This window comes from Motacilla alba, chromosome 17 (assembly GCF_015832195.1).
Source record: "Motacilla alba alba isolate MOTALB_02 chromosome 17, Motacilla_alba_V1.0_pri, whole genome shotgun sequence".
NCBI classification, from domain to species: Eukaryota; Metazoa; Chordata; class Aves; order Passeriformes; family Motacillidae; genus Motacilla; species Motacilla alba.
In genome coordinates this window covers 5354365-5378947 of record NC_052032.1, presented here as the reverse complement: position 1 = coordinate 5378947, position 24583 = coordinate 5354365, and the positions used below count along the sequence as shown (strand labels likewise).

General features: G+C 59.2%; 1 protein-coding gene across 3 annotated transcripts; it reads right to left on the bottom strand.

Annotated features, from left to right (window-relative positions):
* Window positions 1-384: 384 nt before the first annotated feature.
* Window positions 385-24514, bottom strand: SH2D3C (SH2 domain containing 3C). Of its 3 annotated transcripts, XM_038156529.1 has the most exons (12): window positions 24384-24514; window positions 21842-22484; window positions 17303-17342; window positions 6921-7049; window positions 6189-6637; window positions 4411-4535; window positions 3557-4134; window positions 3202-3317; window positions 2865-3036; window positions 2039-2150; window positions 1200-1406; window positions 385-1086 (listed from the first exon to the last, which is right to left on the bottom strand). In XM_038156529.1, the coding sequence occupies exons 1-12, from the start codon at window positions 24421-24423 to the stop codon at window positions 911-913; spliced, it is 2787 nt and encodes a 928-aa protein (XP_038012457.1). In that variant the 5' UTR covers window positions 24424-24514; the 3' UTR covers window positions 385-910. The 3 variants fall into 3 exon arrangements, with proteins under 3 accessions (XP_038012457.1, XP_038012459.1, XP_038012458.1); XM_038156531.1 differs by lacking the exons at window positions 21842-22484; window positions 24384-24514 and adding an exon at window positions 20678-21811; XM_038156530.1 differs by lacking the exons at window positions 17303-17342; window positions 21842-22484; window positions 24384-24514 and adding an exon at window positions 13043-17283.
* Between the last annotated feature and the right edge of the window lie 69 nt (window positions 24515-24583).

The following is a 24583-nucleotide window of genomic DNA, read 5'->3' as shown; positions in this document are numbered from 1 at the left end:
TAGGCAGAATATTGCCAGCTGATCAGGGAGGTGATCCTGCATCTCAGCTCATATACATACATACATACATACTTCCTGATGCCCAGGAAGTTCCACCTGAACACAAGTAAAAACTTCTTTACAGTGCAGTGACCATGCACCAGAACAGATTGTCCAGAAAGGGTGTGGAGTCCACAGGGAGGTGGGACTGGGACCAGATGACCCCCTGTGGTCCTTTCCAACCCGAACCATTCTGTGACAGCACACAGCCCTCCTCAGAAGGGCTGTCATGGGGCCACCATGGGGTGTGGGGCCAGGTTCAGCATGGTGATTCCCCTCATCAGCCCTTCCCATGCTCTGCTCCCCCGGGGGGGCTCCTTTAAAGGACACCCACAGGACAGGGGGTCCCCTTGAGGAACGGGATAGAAGTTTATTGTATGTAAGAACCAAACCCATGAGATATGTACATGTATTTACATGACAAAATGAATAAGCCTAATTATTTACAACAAGGACTGTCCTTCACAACTCTGTACATCAAGAAGTAATCATGAAAATATATTTACACACAGGATCCAGCAGCTGTGGGCAAGATGGAGATGTAAAAAAACAAAACCAAAGGGTGAGGTGAGGGGCACCATGTAGACCCCGGCAGGGCTGGGTGTGGCAGCCAGTGCTGGCTGGCCCAGACACTGTCCCCACTCTTCAGAGTAGCAGTGTGGACCCCTGGCTTGTTGTGTCCTGAAGAGGTGGGTGGTAGATTTGAGGTGGCTGCTTTTCCTCTTCTTTGTCTCAAAATTGCCAACCCATGCCTGTGCCTTTCTGGGCCATCTCTCCTCCTCCTGATGCTGGGTGCCTGGTCCATTCCCTCGCCCCACAGCCACTGGTGGGATGCAGGCTGGGAGCTGGGGTCTCTGAGGGCCTGGGGGGTTTACAGCTCGCTGAAGCGCACTGCTGGCTCCAGCTTGTGGGACAGGGCGGTGAGGACCTTGTCGAACTTCTCATAGCGCTCAGCCTGGCTGCTCTCAGCCCCACGGCTGCCCCAGAGCAGTCGCAGCTGGAACTCAGTGCTGAAGACTTCCAGCAGCTCTGCTTTGCCCTGGAAACCTGCAAGAGGGAGAGTCAGTTCCCTGGAACGGCACCCCTGCACCTGTGGGATGCTCCAGCCTGGTGCCGGGATGTGGCAGAGGGAAAGGGGCTGTGCTGTCACTAGTGCTTACCCTGCAGCTTCACCTCAGCGTTGGTGTGGTAGAGCCCACCATGGTGGGCCACCATCCGTGCTGCCTCCAGGTGGGCCATGACCACCTCCACGCCGTTGTCAGTGGCCTCCCAGGGCTCGGGGCTTTCCGTGAGAGCCTCATCCCGCTCCAGGAGAGTCACGAGGGGTATGATGTGGGGGAAGGTGGTGTTGGTCAGCGGTGGCCCTTCTGGGGAGAGAGGCACACTGAGGACCCCGCATGGCCCCGTGACCTGCGTCCCCCTCCCCGCCTCCCTGCGGAGTGCTCGTGTGACCAAATGCTGCCATGACACCAGGCTGCCACCATGCTCCCAGGAGAGGCCTCAAGGCTCAGCTGGACACAGCAGCTGCTGTGTCTATTCCATCACTGTGCCTGGGGCCACTGCCTTGTCCAACACCAGCTCCTCCCAGCCAGGGTTTCTGTCTCTGCTGGGAAGGGAAAGCTGCTGGCCATGCTCAGGCTGCATTTCCCGGGGTTGCAATGAGGAGCAGGTTTGCAGACCACAGAGCACCAGGCATTAGAGACACATGGCTTTTCATCTTTCCAACTGGCTGCCCTGTCCCTTGGTTTGGCACTCACTGCCACCATGCGAGCACAGCGGTTTGGCTCAGCTGCTGGTTTTAGTTAGTTATGAAATGCTTCCTTGGGAAGGAAGGGGCAAACAAGGCCAGACGGGCTCTGCTGAGTGCTGGGGTGGTTCAGCAGCCAGAGGGTGTCTGGCACTAGCTGGGAGAGCGTCAGAGCTCTCAAACAGTGAGGCTGTGCCCAGACAAAAGTGGGAAGGAGAAAGCAAGCGAGACAAGGGGAGTTGCTCCTGTTACCTTTCCCTTCATTCAGGCTCTTCAGGAATGGCTTAAGCTTCTTCTCATAGAGGATTGCACCCTCGGTGTGCCGCTGCCTCAGCACCATCCAGGTCTGCTCCAGCCGCGCAATCTGAAAGGAGATGGGGCAGGTAGAAGGTGCTGGGGACAGCACAGGGACCAGGCACCAGGGAGAACAGCCTGACCTCGGAGCCACAGTCCCCAGACTTGCATACAACAGTGCCTGATGCTCCCAAAAACAGCCTCCTCCACCAGTGCTCGTGGCCAGACACGGCACAGCTCTGGCACTGAGGCTGGGCTTAGGATTTCTTCCCCTGCCCGTGCCCCAGGACAGCAACCTCCCTGTGTCGCAGCGGCCTTGAAGATGACATGCAGGGAGGGGGCAGCCATTCCACCTCCTTTGTGCAGGCAGGAAGCAAGACTTCCCAGCTGGGCTCGATTTAAAATTGAATTTTAATCTCCTTTCATCTTCCAAAGGGAGCAGTGTGGCCCGGAGACGCTGCTGCCACAGCCTTGAGACTGATTTGTATTGTACCGGAGGGCAGATTCATTTCCTCCCAGGAACACAGCCCAGCACAAAACAAAGAGCCCAACCACCGAAAAACAATTGGATCCTGGCGGGACTGGGCTGTCTGCTCCGTGGAGGGATGGCTCTTCCCCTTCCCTGCTTGCATCCCAGCGGATGTGGCCCCATGCCTCCTACCCGGGCCATTTTCCCCTTTCACCCACCCCAATGACTCTTGGAGCCTGCAGGACACAGGGAGAGGGATGCATTTTGAGCAAGGGGCTGAGCCCAGGACATGAGCACTGAAGGATGTCCCCGTACCTGTGTCATTTCCAGGGCACTCATTACAGCTGCAAAGCTGAACATGTTCCCCATGGTGCTCTTCAGCTCGGCAGCCAGCTGGATGGTTTTGTGGAGCAGGGCTGCCCGCTCCTCCGTGCTGCCTGTGCAGCCCAAGATGTCCACTGCGATCATGATGGACATGGTGTGAAACCTGCCAAGGGGGAAGACACAGAGCGGGGTCAGCACAGGGAGAGGGGATGCTCTGGGGGCTTAGGCCGGGCTCCTCCTCGCCCCTCCCCTGTGCCTGGCTGGGAACACCCAGGGGAGCTGGACCAGGCCGTGCAGGCAGCCCAGCTTTGGCCGTGTTGTGCCGTACCGTTCCAGCAGGTCCAGGCGGAGCTGGTGGCCGTGGGGAAGGGTCAGCAGCTCCATGCCAGAGCTCACCCCCATGAGCCGCTGCATCTCCACTGTCACACCCAATATCCGGGCGACCTGGCAAGGAAGGTGAAAGCTGATTAGAGCTTTGTTAACTGAGGAGAGGCTGAAGTGTCCTTGGCAGCCTCTTGCCCCAGCCCAGCCTCTGCCTGCCCTGGCTGATACACCAGGCAGAGCCAGCAGGGATGCTCCAATGCTCAGGGGTTGTCTGATGTTCAGGGATGCACTGATCCCTGCCAGCCCAGATCCATCGGAGAGCAGCAGCACCCATCCCTCCCTCCAGGCCCTGGCCGTACCAGGCAGTCCACTTTGGTGATGTGTTTGGCCAGTGTCTTCACGTCCACCTCTGCCAGCAGCTCTTTGACCTTCTTTAGCACAGTCATCTCCAGAGGTTTGTTATCTAGGGGGATGAGCAGGGACTGGAAGGCAGCAGGGTTGAAGGAGGAGGTTGTTTCCATGGTAGGGGGCACAAAGCCCTTGAAGTCCAGCTCTGCTTTCAGCCTCTGCCCTGCCTCTGCTTCCCCAGAGCTGTTGTCCACAGTCCCTCTCTGTCCTTCCTCCCCCTTTAGCCTCTCCACGTAGCTCTTTGTTGGTAGCTGCTTGGTGTCGTGGGCTGGCCGGTCCCTGCTGATGGGCGAGGTGGGGTGCAGCTGGCAGTAGTGCCCCGAGTCCGGCTCGCTGTAGCTGTTCACGGAGGGAGAGGGGGAGGCCCGGGCGTACCCATGGCAGGGAGTCGAATGGGAGCTGTGGGCAGGGTCTGCAAGAGGTTTGCCGTTGTTCCCATGGCACAGCTGGGGTTCGCTGGACCTTCTTATGACCGGAGAGGCTGGGGTGATTCCAGATGCTTGGCAGGCATGTGGCTTTAGCCGTGTGACTGCAGGGAGCAGAGGGGACACTTATCAAAGCCTGAAGATGCACACATGCACAGGGACCGCAGATGCAGCAGCCCAGGGACACGGGGCCCAGCGAAAACCCCTCTGCCAAAACGTAACAACCTGATCCCAGGACAGCTGCACAGTGATGCAGTCCAGGACTGGCTGAGGTCCTGTCCCTAAGGTTCTCTTCCTCAGGTCCCTGCATCGCAGCAGTGCCGAGTCCAGGCTGATCCACAGCCCCACTGTCCCCAGAGGGATGGAGGGACAATGCTTACCTGTGCTGTAGGCAGGTGATGCTGGGTTCTCAGAGATGGGGGACATCGGGGAGTGCAGGTCTTGGATCTGGTCCACGCTGACAGCACAGTTGCGAATGATGTCTCTGTGGTGGGGCAGGGACACGCTGGGGAGGGGGCAGAGAGCACAGGTTAGTCCCTTCAAGCAGGGCCCAGGCAAGCACAGAGGGGCTGGGACAAGGGTTTGCTCCCCAACACCTCCCATGGATCATCACCTCCTTCCACAACTACCAATAACAAGCTCAGCTGGAGCAGTGAGCGGGCAGTCCCTGCAGCAGCTGGGAGCAGAAGGGGTCACTACCCACTGACCCCCATAAATCAGAGACAGACCTGCCTGCAGGGACCCTGGTCCTACAGAGGAGAGCAGAGCAATGCAACCATATGCCATGCCAAGCCAAGGAACTTGGGATGGGATGAGTTTGGTCCACTCCAGGGTGCTGTGGGGAAGTGGATCTAGCAAAGAAGCATGGATGGTTGTTTTCTAGGGTTGTGCTGCAAAGTGGTATCTAACACTGTGTCACTCAATTTCTCCCTGGGAGCTGTGTTGGGCTAGTTAGGTGAGCTGTTGCTCTGATCCAAAACTTAGGAAAACTGGAAAGAGCCTGGAAATGGGACTTGAGAAGTTACATAACAAGCAACAAGGTCTCGGGTTGGTGGGGCAGAAAGTGGTGGCCTAATGCAAGCACTGTGTGTCAACGGTGCTGCAAAACATGCTGAGTGCAGGGAGTTATGGCAGGCAATTCACTGCCGTGGCTGAGGGCTAGGCTGCTGTGATGCGTTTGGTCTTAAGCACGGTGCCTCAGCAGTGGGAGGAGAATGGGACAGCAGTGGTGGTGATAAGGGATTTGGGGAAAATGTGAGTGATGAGGAAAGACTGATGGATCTGGGCTCTTCTGGAAGTCTGAGTGTTTTCCTTTTCCCAGCCATAACAGTTGGTTGCCTGTTTTCTGCTGGTACATTCTCACCCTGCCCTTGGGCTCAGAAGGTCAGGGTGGTGAGAAAGCAGCTTGGCTTAACAACAGGCTGTGTCCTGCTGGAGGCAGGCTAGATGGGTCTGTCCTTGGCTGCTGCATGTGAGGATATGTGTGTGGCCCTGCCTTCCCTGCAGGGCTCTGGGCAGCCTGGGACTGCCAAAAGTGAGCCATACAAAGGATGTCTCCTCCTCCACCTCTGGAGAAGCCCAGCTGGCCAAGGTTAATGTGAACAGCTCAGCTTTGTGAAGGCTGTGATCCAGGGTCTGTGCAGACTCCATCAGCACAGACCCATCAGTCTCCTCCTGCCCATCAGGCTTTCAGCCCTGCTTGGTAACTCCCTGCAAATGCTGAATGGAAAGGGCTCTGAAACTAAAAGGGCCATTCAAAACCAAAGAACAAATGCTGTCTTGGTGTCTGGGAGTGACTCTCCTCTCATGTTTGCCTGGGAAAGCTCAGCTCCGTGGCTCTAACAAGCCCTGACATGCTGGTAATCCTGGACTGGGTGATTGTAAAACACTCTCTGGCTTCTGGCCTGAGATGCTAAAGTCATGTCTGCTCGCTGGGCGTCTGCTGTGGTAGCTCAGCATGGCTGGCAGCCAGCCTGGGAGAAAAACCCAGTTCCAGCTGAGTAGTGGTTCTTCCCCCCATGCCTCTGCTGGTCTCTCTCTTCCATCCCTGATCCCCAACCTCTGCTCTGCACCCAGAGAGCAGTGACTGAGCGTGCCCTGCCTCATTCCCGAGGCCGATCCTCTGCTCAGCTGAGCTGGGATGACACTACACGCTCACCTGGTTGGGCACCCCTCAGCCCTGGTGATCTTGTCTGCGGTCAGACCATCTGTCATGGTGATGCTCCTCCTCTTGATGTGCCCCCCTTTCTGGGTGGAGGGGCTCTGGGGTCCCCCGTGCTTGCCGTTGGCCAGCCCGTAGCTGGCTTCCAGGTAGCGCAGGGGGAAGGTGCGGTTGATGGGGCAGTAGATGATGGCCCCGCTCTGCTCCGAGATGGCCTTGCGGTTGCCCACGTAGAAGCGGACGAGGGCAGGCACGTTATCGAAGCTCTCTTGCTCGAAGAGGTACTGGACATGGGTACGGCCATCGCTGGACTTGACTGTCACCTTGTTGATCTTGAAGTGCAGCGGCTCATTGCGCCAGCGGCACGTCAGCACGTAGTCACCCAGGCTGGTGAGCGAGTCACGGATGAGGAAGTCACCATTCCTCTGCACAAGGCTCTCGGACACCTGTCAGGGGACAGGGCACAGCTCAGCCGCAGCCACGCTGGATGGACCACAGGGCATGAGGGGATGCTCTGCTGGGGTGTTATCCGGGGCACTGCATGTCCCCTTGTCCCTAGCTCTGAGCCACCAGAGGGCATTTGCTCAAATCGGGCAGCTCAGAGCTAATGAAGCCCTGGAGCAGATGTTTCGCAGGAGGACAGGCTGGTGGTTCTGTGTGGCCTCAGAGTGCTCTCCCACAACATTCCAAGTGAAGGGTGCCCGGAGCCACCCACCTTCCCCATCTCACCTCCCGGGGGATGCGGCCGTGGTACCAAGCATGGCTGCGCAGGTCGCTGCTGCTCAGCTTCAGCTCCTCTTCCAGCTCCTTGTGAAGCTTTTCTGGTGATGAGTCGAGGATGTATTTCTCCTTGGAGAACTGTACAGGAGAAGAGAGAGTGTCAGGCAGTGCAGCAGTGCAGGCAATGGGGAGGGAAGGGCTGGCAGGATCCCCGTGTGGCGACAGTGGCACCTGCCAGGAGCACAACTGTCCCCAAAGGCCAGGTAACTCAGCTGTGTGTGAGGATTACTGCTTGTGGCAAAGGATGTGGTAATGTGCCTGTTGATGGCCGGGTCCTGTCACCAAGAGCACTTGGAGGGGCTCCTGGTGGCACATCCCTATCGTGCCTGGCCACCCTGTGCCTGGTGTGCTGCCCGTTGGGCAGGAGAAAACCCCTTCAGCATCTCTGGGGCTGAACTGCCATGAGAAGCACTCTTTCAGGAGGAAACCTGCATTATTGCTCCTCCTTTAAATATCTACCACAATTCATCTTTCAAAGGGTTAACTCACTGTGTTTAGCCCGATGGCAGCATAAATAGTAATGACAAATGTAAAGGGAACCTTCTGCATTGAAATTAGCTTTTAGAAATTAGCTTTCACCAGCACTGGTGCACCTGAGCCTGGAGGATGCAATCTGCCCCCTCCTTTCCCCTGGAGAGATAAGGGATGATGGCTTCATGTGTCTGTTGGCTGGAGCCTGCCTGCCTCCCTCCTTGCCTGCTGCTGGGCCAGTATCCCCAGAGTGCAGCTGCTGGCACGGTGGAGCCAGGGGATGTTTGGGGACATGAGCACAGCTTTGGGGTTCCTGTGTGCTTCCCATGAGGCCAGTTCTCCTGCAGGACACAGTGGCTTTGAGGTGATCCTGCTGTGGTACCAGCCCAGCTGTGTGACGGAGCAGGGCCTGGGAGCCAAGACTGCTGGGTTCCCTCCATATCCCAGATGTGTGGTGTCCTGAGAGGGGGATACGTGTGCCACTGCCATGGACTAAGAAGCTTGGATGGGGCTGCTGGGGTGTCCTGCTCCTCTGCTCCCAGGAGCGAGGGTGGCTGGTGGCCTGTCTCCCCTGAGGTGGCAGTGCCAGTTGTCAGGAGACAGTGAAGGCTGGCCCAGCTCCCCAGTGCCTGTTGGGGCAGGATTCTGGTATAGTCTCACAGGACAGGCATGGGCTTGAAGCCCTGCTGACACTGCTCTGGCACTGCCAGAGGAGCAGGCTGGCACTCACAGCTGACCTTGTGTGGCAGCTGGTTCCCCAGAGCACAGGGGGCTGCAGCCCCACGCCAGGACCTCAGGGACTTGCCTTGGAGCTGACCTTTCTGCCCAGTGCCTCATGCTCTGTGCCTTGTATTGATTCCCTCTGCTCCTCTACTGGTTGTGAGCAAGGGAAAGTGTTGAGAGCTGTGCTGCTCTCCTGCCTTGTACCCACTGCTCTTGTGGGGTTCTTGGGACCCCACGGAGTCCCTCAGCAGGACCCTGACCTCAGGCCTCTCCTTCCCCCGAGGAGATGTTTCATCCCTCCTGGGAGCTGCATTCATTTGCCAAACCAGGCAGAGATCCTGTCCTGGAGACCCTGCTCCAGCCTGGGGCAGTGGCAAAGGGCCTGTGCCCTGGACTGTGCTCTCCAGGGCTTGCCCTCACCAGCCTGGACCTGCCTTTATTCCTCCCTTCCCAACTCCTGTCAAGTCAAAGGTGGTGGGAGAGTGGAAGCAGCCTATGAAAACAGTGTGGATTGAATTCTGACTTGCTCATCCAACCATGTTTATTCTCCTTATGAGAGGGTCCTGTTGACTGGAGCTGCAGGGATTTGTGGATTGTTCCCCCTGACCAAGGGCTGCAGGGAGCTGAGCACTTGCTGCTGCTCTGGGCCCTCCTGGAGACAAAGCCACCCGGTGCTGCTGAGCCCGATTAAAAATAAATGGTGGCTGGCGGATGCTGCAGGGGTCCAGCTGCCTCCTGGGGGGCCCAGGCCGAGCAGATGCTGTTTCCATGGTGACAAATCCATTGCCACGGAGCAGACCTGGCTTGGCCGAGGGGTAGGGAGGGGACCCTTGACTACAGCACCCTCTCTGTGACACGGTTCCCCCAAACTCTGGGGCATCAAGGGACCCCCCCAGGAACCTCTGCTGTTTGTGCAGGTGAAAGCTATCAGAGCTGAGCTGGGAGCAGTTTGGATTACAGCTCTCCCCCCACCACCCCTGGAGCAGGGATTAGTGCCTGTTCTGCTCAGCATTGTACATCTGGGTTTTCCTCCAAATCCTCCCCATGCAAATGTGCAGGGTAACAAAAACACAAGCCCAGCTGAGCAGTGCCCGGTGCCTCCAAGCCCAGATTTGGGCAGCAGCTGGCTGGCATCCATGCCAGGAGCCATGAGCTAAGCTAGCAGGAGAGAACAGGAGGTTTGGGAGAGGCAAGGAAGGCTTTGCATCTTGCAGATGGAGGAGGGAGCCTACTTGTGAGCAGAGGGTGTCAGGAGCCACCTTCTCCAGCCATGTGGAGGGCACTGTCCCTTCAGCTCCTTGTCTGAGTAGTGAGATCCCACTTGATTTGCACGGCCAGCAAGAATCCACTGCTTGGAGCGATTGTCAGGCTATAATGGCTGGGGAGGCAGCACGAGACTGATCACAGGGAGCCCTTTTCCTTGGTGTGATGCAACTGAGACCAGTCCTTATTGTGAGTCTCTGCTGCTACTCCAACATGCTGCCAAAATCACCTGTCTGCTCCCCGTTCTGCGTGGGAACCGGGCTCCCCACGACCCCTGTGCCGTGCAGGGCCGCGTTTCCTCCCGAGCCCTTCAGCCGCGCTCGAGCTCTCCCCGCTCCGTCGGGAGCGTGTCTCGGAGGAGCCCGGCTGGCAGCTGCCAGCTGGCCCGGCGCCGAGGCGCTGCCAAGGCCTGGCCTGGCACAGCCCGGCCTGGCGAGGGCCAGCCGGGCGCTGTCAGCACGGAGCCAGCGGATGTCTGAGCGCCGGGCTGGGACGGCAGCGCTCGGCCGTGCCACGGAACGTCTCACCATGCGCGGCCCCGTGTGAGGTCTTGGGTGTGGGTTGGGTATGGGGAAAAGCCTGGACTCCCATTTGCGTCTGGCTGGAGCGCATGGTGCTGGGCTCCAGCATGAAGAACCCCAAGGCGTCTTCCAGCTGAGCAGGAAAAAATGGGGAATAGAGCGGTTCTCCAAACCAGCCGCACCAGATAAACCAGCTCAAAATCTGCCAGAGATGATGCCAAGCTTTGCTGGAGGAATCCCAGCCAGCAGCCAAGCTGGCTCGGCTGGAGAAAGGAGAGTGCCCTGATGGGCTGTTTCACAGTCCTGGGGCTGGGGAATCCTCTGGAGCAGCCATGCAATGGGGAAGCTGCCATGAGAAGGCAATTCCTGAGGCTCTCCATCCCTGCCTGCTTCCCTGACTCTCTGTGCTGCTTCCTTGAAGGAGGATGTGCTTCCCAGCTGAGTGGCAAGGACTGGAACTGGTAGTGGAAGGGCAAGAGCTGCAGGGATGGAGGGTGCTGGTGCCTGTGGTGTGTATAAAACCAGCAGCTGCCACTCTGCCTGCTCTAAGGAGAGCTTCAAAGGCTGGTGTTTGGCTTTCTATCCTTGCAGAGGTAATCTTATGAAACTGGAGTGATTTCCATTCTGCTTTCCTGATCTTCCCTCCCAATCTGGAGGAGTTGCAGATGAGGATGAAGTCAGCTTGGAGAGCAAGGTGTACTCACACCCCACCCTGCTGATAACATCTGACTAACCCCAAGGCACCAAGCACATCTGCTCTCCCTCCTGCTCATGCTGCCTACCCTGTGCTGGGACCCTGGCTAGGGAAATCCCAGCTCCTCCTGGAGTTCTCCACCCCTGCTCTGGCTGCTGGAGCAGCTCTGGGACCTGGGAAGCAGAACTGTGAGGAAATGAAGTAACAAGCCTTTGGGAATAGGTGTCTGGGGAAAGCCACAGACTTGCATGAGGGGTCTTCTCTGCTTCCTCCACACCTGGCAATGGGCTACTTCAGTGATGTGTTTTGGAGCAAACATCCTTGCTGAGCATTATGGCAAACTCAAGAACCATTCTGCCCGCCTGATGCAGGACTGCTGCACTCACCAGTCCAGGCACCACCCAAAAATGGTTACTCCACCCTGCGTGACCATGAGAAAATCCCACCACAAACAATCCCCAGGTTGTTATGGGCTTGCTCTCAGTCTGCATGTCCTGCTGTGAGCCAGTCTGTCCAGCTTGATATCCAGCTTGTCCAGATCTTGATATCCATATGGAAAAGAAAACCCTTGTTCCTCTGTTCTCTCTTGCAATGAGCCTAGAAACCGAAATGGCCTCTGAGAAGGCACCAGCCTATCTGCTCACCCCATAGGTGACTGAAGGCATCTCTTGGTTATGTCACACCGCCATTAGCCCCCACTGAAGACAGATCTTGGCTCAAGATCTTTTTTCTGGAGCTCAAAGCCCTTCCTAGGATTAGTCCTGGCTACCCTCATGGTGTCCTCTCCCCTTGCCTGTGCTCCTTTGTGGGAGCTCTGGAGCAATTCTATCTTGCTGGCAGGGGTGGGGTGCAGCTGGGGTTGATGGCCAGGAACATCTGGGTGCTCTAAGGTGGGACAAGCACCCCAGGTTGTGTGGCAGGGTGGTGAAGTGTGCTGCCACTACTACCCCGGGGGAGCAGGTCTCCAATGCAGTGATGGTGTGTGTGTATACACACATTTCCATCCATCTATATTTTACTTATCTCACTCCAAGACGGCGGCAGCGGCTGCTGCTGCATCCCTTTTCAGAGCTGCTATTGGCCAGAAATGATGTCAGTGCTTCCCAGGCTGGGTGCACCGCCATTGGCGGTGAGCAGGGATGCGGCTGTCAGCTGGAAGTGCTCCAGTCATTCATGGGGACTTCAGTGTGTGTTTGCTGGGCACGCTTGGACACAAATAGATGGTGAAAGATCTGGCAGAGCCAGGTGAGCACTTAGGGCTTCACTTTTAACTCTTTCCAGGGTTGGGATGGAGTGCCCTTCATCCCTTCTCACATCCCGGCACGAGAGCCAGATGCTCACCTGTCCCTCCCTTGTTCTGGCAGCAGCTGGCTGCCCGCTCACCCCCTGCAATGTGCAGCCCAAGGGCATGTCCCCGTGGTGCTCAGTGGCCTTTGGACAAGTGGAAAAAGCTCTGCTGCTTTTCCCTCTTCACCCCCAGCAGCAATCAAAATCCCTGGCTTTGCGCTGAGATCAGCCGCAATCATGACAAGACTTGAAATGCTGCTTCTGGGCTCCGTCTTACCCAGAATAATCTCTAAAGCTCGGCACCTACCTCGCTCAGCAGGAGTACTGAACAAGACTGCCAGCTCTCTTGGCTGCCGGCTCCCTTCTAACTTGCAGTATACTACAGCTCGTGCTTCAGACCAGAGCCTGCTTGGCTCCTGCAGCTCTAAACACCTTTGCTCTCAAACTCAGTAAATGAGGGAACCAATTCCCAGCACCATGTCACCCTTGTGCAAATGCCAGAGTCCAAAAATAGGACACCTAGACTTGCGCCCAGACAGTGGCAGTGCTGGAACCACCACAGGACAGGTGACAGATGGATCCCAGCTTTCTCCCACCAGTCAGACCTGTGCAGTGCAGCACAGAGATGGAGACCCGGGCCAAAAAGCTGAGTGTTCATCTGGGCTCGATCTCCCTCCTGTGCTCAGTGATGCTCCGGGCACTTGCCACCTTTTGGGGGATGCTAAATGCTCCCCTTCATGAGGTCAGCAGCAGGTGAGGGCTCCCTGCAGAGACTTTTCAGCCTGTCAAAGCGCTGGTCTGGCTCTGGCTGCGCGGTCCCGGCTGCAGGGGCGCCGAGCTCTGTCCCCCGAGCCGGTGCTCGGCTCACCCCGCGCTCTCTGCCCGCAGCAGCTTCGTGCGAGCGGGGGCACCGCGGGGCTCCCCGGGGAGGCTCCCCCGCTCTCCCGCGGCTCCGAACAGCCCCCGGCGGGTGCGCGGCCGGGGGTCCCCGCACGCTTCCCCTCCCACTGCCCCCGCCGCCTTCCCCACGCGTGCGGCTGCCCGGCGGCGCCACGGGGGCTCCGCGCCGAGCGCAGGGCAGCCGGTGCGGTCCCAGCGCCGCCCCCGCTCACCTGCACCTGCATGAAGGAGCCGCGGTAGAAGCAGCAGGCGGCCGCGGACAGGGCGCTCCACAGGCTGCAGCGCTCCGTCATGGCGCGGCGCGCCCGGCGGGGGCTGCCCCGGCCCGGGCTGCACCGCCGCTGCCTCCGCCGCCGCCGGGCTTCAATTTCAGCCGCTTCCCCGATTACCTCATCCCTTGTCGGCTGCGAGGGGCGGGCACGGCGCGGCGGCTCCGCCCCGGCCCGCCCCCGGGGGCCGCCCCGGCTCCGGGGAGCCGAGGCAGCGGCGGCTCGGGGGGAAGCGCTGCCCCGGCTGTCTGCGCCCTGCGGGGGAACTGCGAACCAGCTCCTCCGAGGAGAGCCCACGCCGCCGTGCCACAAAGGGAGCCGGCATCCCTGAGGGGATCGGGCACCCCCGCTGCCTGGGCTCTGAGGGGAACTGAGAACCGGCTCCTCCGAAGGGAACCGGCACTCCCATGTCGCAGAGGGAACAGGCATCCCTGAGGGGACAGGCACCCCTGAAGGGAACCGGCAATCCTCTGTTGTAAAGGGAAGCAGCATCCCTCAGGGCATCAAGCACCCCGGCTGCCTGCGCCTTGAAGAGAACCGGCACCTCTGAGGGCACCGGGCATCCCTGAAGGGAACCGGCACCCCGGTTACCCGTGCCCTGAGTGGGACTGGCTCCTCTGAGGTGACTCAGCTCCTCAGAGGGGAACAGACGCCTCTGAGGGGAACCAGCACCCCTGGCTGCCGGTGCTCTGAGAGAAACTGGCTCCTCTGAGGGGATCAGGCACCCTAAGGGAACCCAGCACCCCTTTTCTCCCCATCCCAAATCTGCCTGCTCTCCCCTGTGATGCCTGTGGGTCAGGGGCAGCCTTGTCCCCTGTAGCCCATCCTGTCTTCCTTCACCCCCACATGGTGATACCTTTCTGGGAGATACTCCAGTGCCCACCTCACATGGCGGGGAGCCAGCTGCCTGTTTCCTGTGTAGGCTGTCTCTGACTTGTGTTTAATTAAGGCTCTGCTTCGGTTTAATTAAGGCCACAGTATCACGTATGGGATGTGCAAGGCAGCACTGATGACTCAAAGCATTGCTCCAGCCTTGACTCTTGAATAAATTCCCCAAACCCCTGCCTGAGCCCACTGCCAGCAGCTGTGCTGGAGACAGGCAGGGGCTCCCTCAGCCCCGGCAGTGACAGGGACCTACACCTTGCTGTTCTCCCTCCACATCTGTCCGGCACTGCACGGCCTGGATTTGGCTGTGCTTCAGTACCTGGGGGCTTCACCCTCCCATCTGCAAAGCGTGTCCTGGCCCAAGGAGCCCCGTGCCTTCCAGGCGACACCGTGACCTCGGGGAGGTATTCCTGCTGCCACCGACCACAGAACCCTGCAGCCTTCCTGCTAATTAATTCAAACGAGCCCCTCACATCACCAGGCAAGGAGACAGCATCCGAGGCTGATGAGATACAGGTCCCTGCTTGAGCAAGCAGCCCTTCTGCGCAGAACAAAGAGCTCAGAGGCGCTGGCTGGGCTCTCACTCTGCCCCTGGCTTTGCAGGGAAAGAGGAGACAGGAGCGCAGCAGGCTGAACAGCAGGACAGGGCTGAGGCATGGGAGAACTGGTGGCAGCACACAGCCTGGGGGCAGGGAACATGGGGCAGCAGGTCCCACGGGTCCCATGGGTGCCTGCAGCCCCACCAGCATGGGCAAGGACTCTCCTCCTTGCCTCCTGCCTGGGGCTGAGGGACAGAGCAGATGGCACTGTGCAGGGACATGCTGCTCCAAAAAGATGCAATGGTGAATCATCCTCCTGCCAGGGCTTCTCCCCTGCGATGGGGCTCCATGGATTCCTACCAAGGCATTCACCAACAAGTGAGCAGGAGCCTCACGGGGGCTGCAGGGTGAAGTCCTCCAGTTGTGACTGTGCTGCCCCTCCTCACAGGGAAGCTGAAAATCCCTGACTGAGCTCTCATAGGACATGTGACAGCTTTACTGCTTGCTGCTCTCCTGAAGGGTAACATCTTTCTGCAGCTCCTTCACCTGCACAAAGGCCAAAGCCGGGGTGGCTGGGATGTTGAAATAGAGAGCTGGGCATGCAGATCCCCAGGCAGCTTGGAAATAACAGCCCTTAGGCTATTATTAAAGCACATTAATTACCAAGTGCTTATTGATCCTGGTTTTCCAACCTTCTCTAGCTCCCGGTTGCACGTCCCATCAGGCCAGGCTTGGTGATAGGAGCACCAGCTCTGGCTGTTTTGCAGCTGAAGCTCAAGGGCTGATGCTTGGCAGATCCTTGGTGCACACCTGGACACAGACCTGCCTGTCAGCTTTTGCTCATGAGAGCTTTGCAACACATCCTCTCCCTCTTCCTAACTCTCTCCTTTACCAGCTCTTCCTGTCTTTCCTTTGCTCACCCCTCACCAGTGTTTCCCCTCAGCTTGTCTCCCTCCCAGCTACACCGACCAGCGGCAGATCCCAGCCCCAACCTCCCTCGCTCCAAAGGCAGGCACAGCAGCCTCTTCCCCACCCTAAATCCTGCAGGACGTGGGGCTGAACACTGCTGGGTGCTGAGCACCCTGCAGCTGCACGGGCTGCCAGCCAGGCACAGCGCCTGCAATCAGCTGGAGTGTCCCTGTCATCCCGGTCACTCACACTCCAGATAATTACTGATTTGACTAAAATAGCTGCTGTCACTGCAGCCATCAGTTGCTTCTCTGACCAAAGGGAAGTGGTGTATAAATCACAGCCCATGGGCTGTTTCTGGACACCATGGGGATGGATGAGAAATAAAGGCCAGATAGATCAGGTCTGGGATCTGACTGGATAGTAGGCAATTCTCCTGGCTCACCAAAAAGTACCTGATCCCAAAGGCAGAGCCATATCCATTGCTCCCCACCTGTATGGTTCAGTCTATTAGATCATGAGCTGTAAAATGTGTCCATGTTTGGGTGCACACACTGACAGTGCCAGGGAAAACACCCCCAATTATTCTGTTCCTCCCCTCACCCCCTCCTTGCCCTCACAGGACTCGCCTGTGTGAGCAGGAGTTTCTCTGCATGTCCTGAGGTCCCCATACCAGGGCCCTGCCCCGCAGAGGCCAGTGTATTGGTTTTGCAGGGGAAAATGAACTCCATCACAGCCAGACCCAATACGCCCAGTCAGAGCTTTGTTGTCCTGGCACAGGTCCCACTTCCAGCCCTGTGAGCTCCCATTCTGCCAGTCCCACATGGCTTAAGGGCGCAGAGAGGAGAGCACCCCACCCGCAGGATGGCTCTGCTACACAACTAAAACCTCGTGTGACCCCACTGCCCAGAGGCTGCCAGTTGCCAGACTCGACATGTGGGGTCCTCACTAGCCCCAGGGATGGACCTGCAGGGAGGTGACCCCTGTTGGAAGCAGCAGATGAGCTCAGGGTCCAGCCAGCTCTCTCCCAGGCTTGCCAGTTGGTGCTGCCACAGGAGGTTACCACATTTCTATGTCTGGCTACAGCCACCACCAGGAGCCCCAAGTCCAAAAGATGAAGGTGCAGGGTTCTTTGCTAATTAGACCACCCAAGCTGGGCACCTCGAGTCACTTCTCAAGACCCCCATCTGCCCAGTGGCAGACTAGATTAGATCCTCACTGGGCAACTGGACTCAGGAGGCTCCAACTCTCCTTAAACAAACTCTCCAAAGACCATGCCATGGCAGTGACCACCCTGTCACTTCAGTGGGTTTCAGTGCTTTGTGCCCAAACCTCACAGCACCCCTGCCACCACTCCTCTGTGCCTGCCCAGCGCCCCATTGTGCCAGCAGCCTCCTGCAAAAGGGCCGCTCTCCTCCAGAGCCAGGCGCCTCACTAATGAATTTCTGGCCAGACATGAAGAGTCCTCAGGAATGTTAATAGTTTGCTGGAGGATAAGCAAAAGATTTGGAGAGATTTACACCAACTTTCATGTGACAGCCACGAAAGTGGCTCAAACCCTTCCGTTTCTTGACGTGGGGGCGGAGGGAGGAGGCTGCGTCTGTGGGCGTCCACAAGAATCTGGGAACACGAAATGCAAGCAGCTCCTGTGGGAACAGCATTGGGGCAACCACGTAGGGTTTGTGTCCCTTCTGTCTTCCCTGGCCTTGCCAGAAATACCTTCCAGGGCCAAAGAGAGAGCCCAGATGGGAGGAGGGGTGCAGAACTGAGCAGCTTGCTGGTGTAAGACCTGGGCAGTTCCAGGGCCACCGTCCCCTCTCCACCCCTGGCACCCAGCTGGGACAGCATGTGATCACACTTTGTGTCTTACCTTCACGTATTCACTGCCAGACTCCAGGCCGTCATGGTGGCTGAAAGGAAGAGGGACAATAAAAATACATAAGTAAAGGGCAGTAAGTTGTGACATTCAGGTCAAAGGCAGTGGTGGCACAGCTGTGGGAGCTGGGGTCTGTGCCCCTTGTCTTGCCATGGTGCCTAGGGCATGGCCACGGTTTTGGCAGAGGTTCCCAGGGCCCCAGCACTGTTCCTGCCTGCTCTGTGCCCCCTCTCAGCACAGGGCTTATCCTCCCTAATGCGATCAGGGGAGAATGAAGCCTTTTTAGAGGATCTCGCCCCAAATCGGCTTGGGACCGTGTGAGCTGAACCAGGGAGACCCAGCAGGCAGGCTGGGGTCCCTGCAGGTCACAGTGCTGGGGGATACATGGCCAGGTGGGGGGCCCTGTGTCCTGCTCCCTGGCAGAGCTGCATTCCCAGCAGGCAGCTGTTGGGACACGCCACCCAGACAAGCATTTTTGACTTTATGGCTTTGTGCGACCCTACAGAATTCAAACTCCCACCAAAGCTAGGCCTGAACTGTGATGTCCTGACTGGGACTGCTTTTCATGCTCTTACAGGTCCAGGTAAGTGTTCATATGGAAGAGTCCCAGGGGAACAACAGAGAGTTCAAAGGGAGAGAGGTTCTAACAGCCTGAGCTGGGATGTGCTACCTTGAGGTCTCACCTTTCAGAATAAAATACAAAATCCAGATGTCTTTAACCAGAATGCAGAACCTGTTGCCTCCCCAGTGCCCAGATTCAGTATGGACATCCTGCTGTTTGCCAAGGTTGCTTGCCTGAGCACAAGGCAGCAGCAGGGGCCTGGGGGTGGCAGGCTGCCATACCAGGACAGGCAGCTGCAACTAAGGAATAACCAAATCCAAGGTCATCGTAGACCTGGGATGTCCCTTCCCTGCCAGGAAGGGACACAAACGTCAGACACATACGGGAAACTGCTGAGGTTCCTGCACACAACTTCTCCCTGAGACACGCACTGGTAGCAACCCTGGGGAGCCAAATTCCTCCTCTGTAGGCTCTATTCAGGTGGAAGGTGGTGCCTGGTGGCCTCCCCAAAGGGAAGCAGGGATAGCAGAGGCAACCACTTGCAGACATCTTTCCACTGGACATCCCCTATGGCATTACAGTGGGCTGTGACAGTGTCTACATCAGCCCCTCGTAGTGTCCAACCATCCAGAAGACAATTCCCACTTCTGGAACTCTTGGAAGTCTTTAAAAAATGTGTGGGTGGGCACCTCATGCCTCAGTTGCCCCCTTTGCAGAGCTGCCTGCGGGGAGGTTTTGGCCGGCAGGGCTGCCAGAGGGGTCTGCAGGGAGTGTCAGGCAGTGCCTGCGGGAAGCAGCGTTTCCAGAGCCTCACGCACGGCATTTAAGGACACGGTTTAGTGCTGAACACAGCAGGGCCGGGTTGGCTTTTGGACTCAATCTCAGCGGTATTTTCCAACCTTAGCGATTCTCCAAGAGACCACATCCCCTGGTGTCCAGCTCGGGAGGGGGAGAAAGGGGCTGGAAATCAAGCCCATACTTTTTTGGAGGTGAAGAAAATAGCAGAGCATTTGGGAGTGGGGATGGATGCAGACTCCCCCGGGCAGCTGTGGGCTGCCTGCCCACCCCGGCGCTGCCTCTCCAGCCTGTTTGCCCTTCACACGCTGCAGAGCTGCCTGGTGCTGCGAGAGCCGTGAGAAAAACCGGCAGGAGGACGGGGGGCCTCTGGGCAGGAAGTCGGGAGCATGGGAGCAGCTGGGAGACGCTGTGAGAGCCCGGGCAGGAGAGGCCCCTGTGCCGGGGAAGGGCAGCAGCTGGGACCGCAGCCCCCCTGGTTCTGCACATTCCTGGAGGAAACGGCATTTTTGGGGGCAGACGAGAGCCTGGGAGAAATTCCAGGGCTGCCTTTGGAGCGCGGCCGTGGCTGAGCTGCTGAGACCCAGAGCTGCAGCAATGGTACTGGGGAGTGGGGGCTTGGTGGGGTGGCTGCTCCCTTTGGGCTCGGGAAGGCATCACCACGACTCACAGATGTGCCAAGCTCCGGGCTGGCTGCTGGGAACAGTCCAGGAGGATCCTGTGAGTCCAGCCCTGGTTTGAAGCCTAGGCTTTGCTTTCCTTGGGACACCGGTGCAGGCTATACCCCAGGGGAACCAAATTGGGGCACCTCGTGCCTCAGTTTCCCCCTCTGTAGAGCTGCCTCCAGGGAGGTTTTGGCTGGCAGGGGGGTGTGCAGGGAGTGTCAGGCAGTGCCTCGGGAAGCGGCGTTTCCCCTGCCTCGTGCACGGCCGCGCGCACGGGGAAACCGAGTCACATCCGCCCTGGGACCTGCCAGCGGTCACCTCCCGTTAGTCAGCGTGTCCCTGCCGGAGTCACGGCCACCGCCTTGCTCTGAGCAGCTCCGCAGGCTGCGCGCCACTCCCTGTCCCACAGCAGCACAATTCCCCCCTCACAGGCCTGGCTCTGGGAAAGCCCTCCTGCGCAGGAGCACCCTCAGCCCACCCTCTTTTGGGGACTGTCCTTACCAGAAATACTCCGGGGGGGGCAGGTGGAAATGCGCCCCAGGGCCATATTTGTTCCCCCCCAGGGAACATGCTGCTGCCATGGCCTGGCAGGAACAGACTGTCCCCAGCCCCAGGGATGTGCCTGCACAGGAGGAAGGGCTGGGGCGCAGCATTATCCCGGTCCCACTTCCTCCCGCCCCACAGCAGGGCCTGGCCTTGGGATGGCTCTGGCACGGCTGCTCCCTGAGCCAAGGGCTGTGGCAGGGGCTCCGGGTTAGAGTGTGGAGGGGCAGAAATAACCCTGATGCCAAGACCTGCTCTGGTCACTCTCGTGCCTCAGTTTCCCTGGCAAGCAGCAAGGCTACACCCATCATCGAGGAAGCCCCACAGGATGCAAAAATGCGTTTGGCCCCCAGTTTTTGGGAACCCATTCCCCAGATTCAAGATACCCACGTGACCCACCCATGTCCCACTGCTGCTTGGCTCCCAGCCACACTGGCTTGGGATCTAAGTAATTTCTGGGAGACGGAGGGCCTGGGTGAGCCCTCTGCACCCTCCTCGGGGACTCTCTGCCTCTGCTGGGGCACTGTGCTCACCGAAGGACGCGGCAGTGCCACCAGCCCCCCAAACCTCCGAGCCGCTGGGCGCAGCCCCTGGCGCCGGGTCTGCTGCGGTTTCAGCAGCTCTTTCCCTGAGGAAAACACCACGGCGGGCTGGGGGCCTCGGCACCCGAGCAGCGGCTCGGCTCCGGCATCTGCCTCCAAGTTTTGTACCCGCCCCAAGCAAAGCCCCTTCCCAGCCTCTCCCTCCCCATCCCCTCCGCCGTGCCGGGGTGCGAGGGGCGGTCCAGGGGCCAGGACCCCTTACCTGCCCTGTCCCAGGGTGGGAAACCTCCTGCCCAGCGCTGTCATCGGCCCTGCGGGTGCAGCGAGCGCCGGTGCCCGGGGATGGGGAGCAGCTCTCCCGCGCTCTCCCGCCTCGCACTGAGCGCCGGCACTTCGGGGCGCGCAAGGCGCTGGCGGACCCTCCTCCTTCCCGTCCAGCCCTCCTCCGGCCCACCCTTCGGGCCGGCAGGAATGTGTGGTCGGCACAGCCCGGCTCCCACCGCCGAGTTTCTCCTCCTCACCCCGCTCCCGGGACCACCCGGAGCTCCGGAACGCTCCGTGTCAGGAAAAGGAGCTCCCGGCCCCGGGGCGGTGCAGGGACAGGGGGGGCCGCTTGAGTGCAGGGAACAGGGACAGCGGGGGCCGCTTGAGTGCAGAGAGAGGAGACTCAGGCCACGGAAAGGGGGAGAAATGTTTTCGGGAGAAATTTGGAGTCGCCTTTGCCTGTGTCCCCAGTCCCGCACACCCTCCTGGGCTGGGTCGCATTTGGCCCCTTACGCCGGATGCCATGGGGCTGGGGGATAAAAATCCCTCTGGCTGATTCTGCGGTCAAAACCTTCCAAAAAATCCATCCGTCATCTCAGAGAGATGGGAACGGATGGGGTGGGAACCTCCAAATTCCCCCGGAGGGCAAGATTGTGCCTGGAGAGGGGGATTTGTGCCCAGAGTGGGGGTTTACTGATGAAATGGGGACGGAGTGTCTGGTTTCAGGATTTGCCCCTGTGCCTTGGGAGAGGCAGTGCTGCTCGGCAGAGGGGGAGAGGATAGAGGGGGTGGAAAAGAAGAGAGTGAGAGGAGGAGGAGGCTGTAGCAGTGCTGGTGTGAGCTCTCCGCAGCAGCACATCCTGGTGCTGGAACGCAGCCGCCGCAGGACAAAGAGATGCCGGGGCAGAGCGGGGTTGCGAGGTGTTTCCACCCCGTCCGGAAACAGGAGGGAGCAGAAATCCCACAGGAAACCTCGTTCCCATGGAGCCGCTGACCTGAGCATGCTCCAGCTGTGCTGTCCCACCGGCCAGGTGCATCCCGCTGGCACCGTGGCACGGGGGGACAGTGTAGTGACCCTGGTTTGTGCCAATCCCCTCCTCTTGCCCTGAGGGGGCAAAAGGGGGGTCTTAGCAGAAGGCAGAGCAAACCTCAAGGGCTATACCTGTCTGGGGAGATCTTGTCAGGATGCTCTTGTCCGTTTTCCAGCAGATCCCCATCAGTGGTCTCTGCTCCAGCTGCTGTGTCAGGGCTTGTGGTTTGGCTGGGGTTTGGAGCCAGGCTGGAGCTCGGTGCCTCTGTCCTAGGGCAGGAGACATTTCCCACAGGCTCCTGGTCTGTCCTGGCCATTGCTGCCTCCAGGGTGTCCCCAGGTTCAGCTTTTTCCTCCTCCTGCTCTGCTTCTCCAGCAGCTGAGGGTGAGTCTGTGCCAGGGTCAGGGGTGCTGGACATCTCAGGGCACTTGAGGCTGGGGAGCGGGGCTGTCTGGGGGGTTTTGTTGTTGGCAGTCCCTTTCTCACAGCAGTTCGGGCTACTCTTGTCTTTGCCCAGGCTCTTCCCTGCCTTGCCCAGATTGACCCTGGGCATGGTGCCCATGTGGGAGTACATGTTTGACGACTGGGCGTAGGGGCCAGGGCTCTTGGGCATGGTGTTGAGATCATCCTGGGTGCTGTCAAAGGGCTCTCCCAGGAAGCCGTGGGGAGGTGGGAGATGTGGCCTGAGACTCTCGGGGTCCACAGAGACACGGCGGAAGGTGAAGGAGCGGGGGATGCTGCTCAGGCTCCCAAAGCCTTTGAACTTGAAAAACTCTGGCAAGGAGAAAGGAATGATGAGTGTGGGGTTACTGCTAGCAAGGTGTGAGGATGGGGGGTCCCAGAGCCCCTGGTCCTGGGTTGGGGTGGGCATGGGCTCCATGCAGCCTGGTGTCACCCTGTTACACCCACTCTTCAGGCCCAGCTTGGCATGACATCCCTGTGCTCTGCGGGGTAAATGATGCTGCTTGAGGCATCTCTGTTGGGTACCTGGGAACTCTGCCCTGGTCCCTCGGGGAGCCTGGCAAATCTAGCGGCTGCATCTTCCCACCACAGCTGAGGGGCGGAGGAAACACCCAACCCCGGTGAGCAGGCAACTCTAGAAATTGTTTCTGCCCTCCTACTTCCTCCAGGGGACTCTGGGCAGGGCTCTGCCCATCCCCACAGCCTCAGGGCATTCCTGCAGGATGCAAGAACGGGACACACAGCATCTCCCTAGGGAATGGGGGTCCTGGATGCACATGACCTGCCCACATGTGCATGTCTCACCAGCACGGTGGAGCAGGAACCAGCCACGGGCGCTGCTGCGGGCGGGAGATAACCTCCCCACTTCCTCGCCCTGGCAGCTCCAGCTGCCACCTGCAAGTGCTGAGCACGAACATGTTCACCAGAGAAGTATTTATAACTCCGGAGGGCGGCTTTGCATTTCACACCTCAGCCCCAGCTCAGCTCTGAGTGTCGCTGCAGCACAGCCCTGGATGGTGCCGGTGTCAGCACTCGGGGTGAACGAGCTGCTGAGCTGCTGAGCAGTGCTCCCCTGCCGCCGTGGTGCCACCGGGAGTTTTGCAATGTTGATGTTGCCCTGGGGCTCTGTGCAGCGCGGCGGATGTGCCGGGGCAGGAAGCAGCACATCGCAGACATTGCAGAGGGGCTGAGCAGGGCCCGGGTGTCCCAGGCTGCTCAGCTCTTGGATTCCCACCTCCAGCTGCCACCCATGGGCTCTGCGGGGCATCCCTGCACCCAGCTCTGCAGGGTGGAAGGGCTGCATCCCAAAAGCCCCTCTGCGAGGCAGAAACCTCATGGCCTGAGTCCAGTTAGAGGCAAAACTACTTTGTGCTAAACATCCCCTTGGAGTCCAAGCATCATCTGTACCTGCTGCTCCTGGGGCTGCTGAAAGGTGGCAAAGGCAGCTCTGAGGAATTTCCTCATTTCCCCACCACTCCACCACAAAGGAAAGTCCCAGCTGGGATGGGGCCGTGGGTTTGGCCAGTGGAGGGGTCCCGGGGGAGGGGAGGGACTGGCCCCCCTCTGGCGCCAGCCCCGCGGCAGGAATGCAAGAGAGCACAGCCCAGCGCTGGGAATGGGGTGAAGGCCACTGCAGCCTCCCTCCGGGGCTGCGGGGAAAGCTGAGGTCTGTGAGAAAGTGCAGAGCTCGCTCCCGGTGGGTATCGAGCACTTCCTCCCTGAAGAGCCAGTGGGAATCCATTCCCAGGCTTCCTCCCCGGCTCCTCTGTGTCACCCCTGTCCCTGTGCTGCAGGGGCACCCTGGGGTGAGGGTCCTGGCCACCCCTAGCCCCCAGCACCGGCTTGTACCCAAGCCATGCACCCTGAAGGGTGTGATTTAAGGAGTGAAGACCCCCAAACCCTGCTGTGCATCCCTCTGGTCACATCCCAGCATCCAGCACAGGGCTGGGCTGCAGCAGAGCAGTCCCAGTCCCAGCACCCAGCCCTGTGGATGGAAACCTCCAAAGCCCCTCACCCCAAAGAGTTTCCTAGCAAGAGCAGAGCCTGGCACAGCTCCAAACATCTCTGGATGGGATGACCCCATCCCTGGATGGGATGACCCGGGGAGCGTGTGAGCACACACTCAACACTGACTCTCACACGTCCTCCTACCCACCGAGATGTCCAGGTGAGCTCCCCGTTGCCCACCCACCCTGTCCCCTGGCCACTTACTGAATTTCTTGAAGCCCCGTCGTTTCTGGCCCTCAGCCATGGCCGCGCTGCTCGGAGGCCGCGGGGACCAAGAGAGGCGAGTATATAACTGTGAAGCCCTTCCCTGCCCGCTCCTCCCTTCCTGCCCCCCCCTGCAACCGCCCTGCATCGCTCGCTCAGCGTTTCCTCCCCAGTGCTGTCCTCTGCTCCCTGCCCCGCTG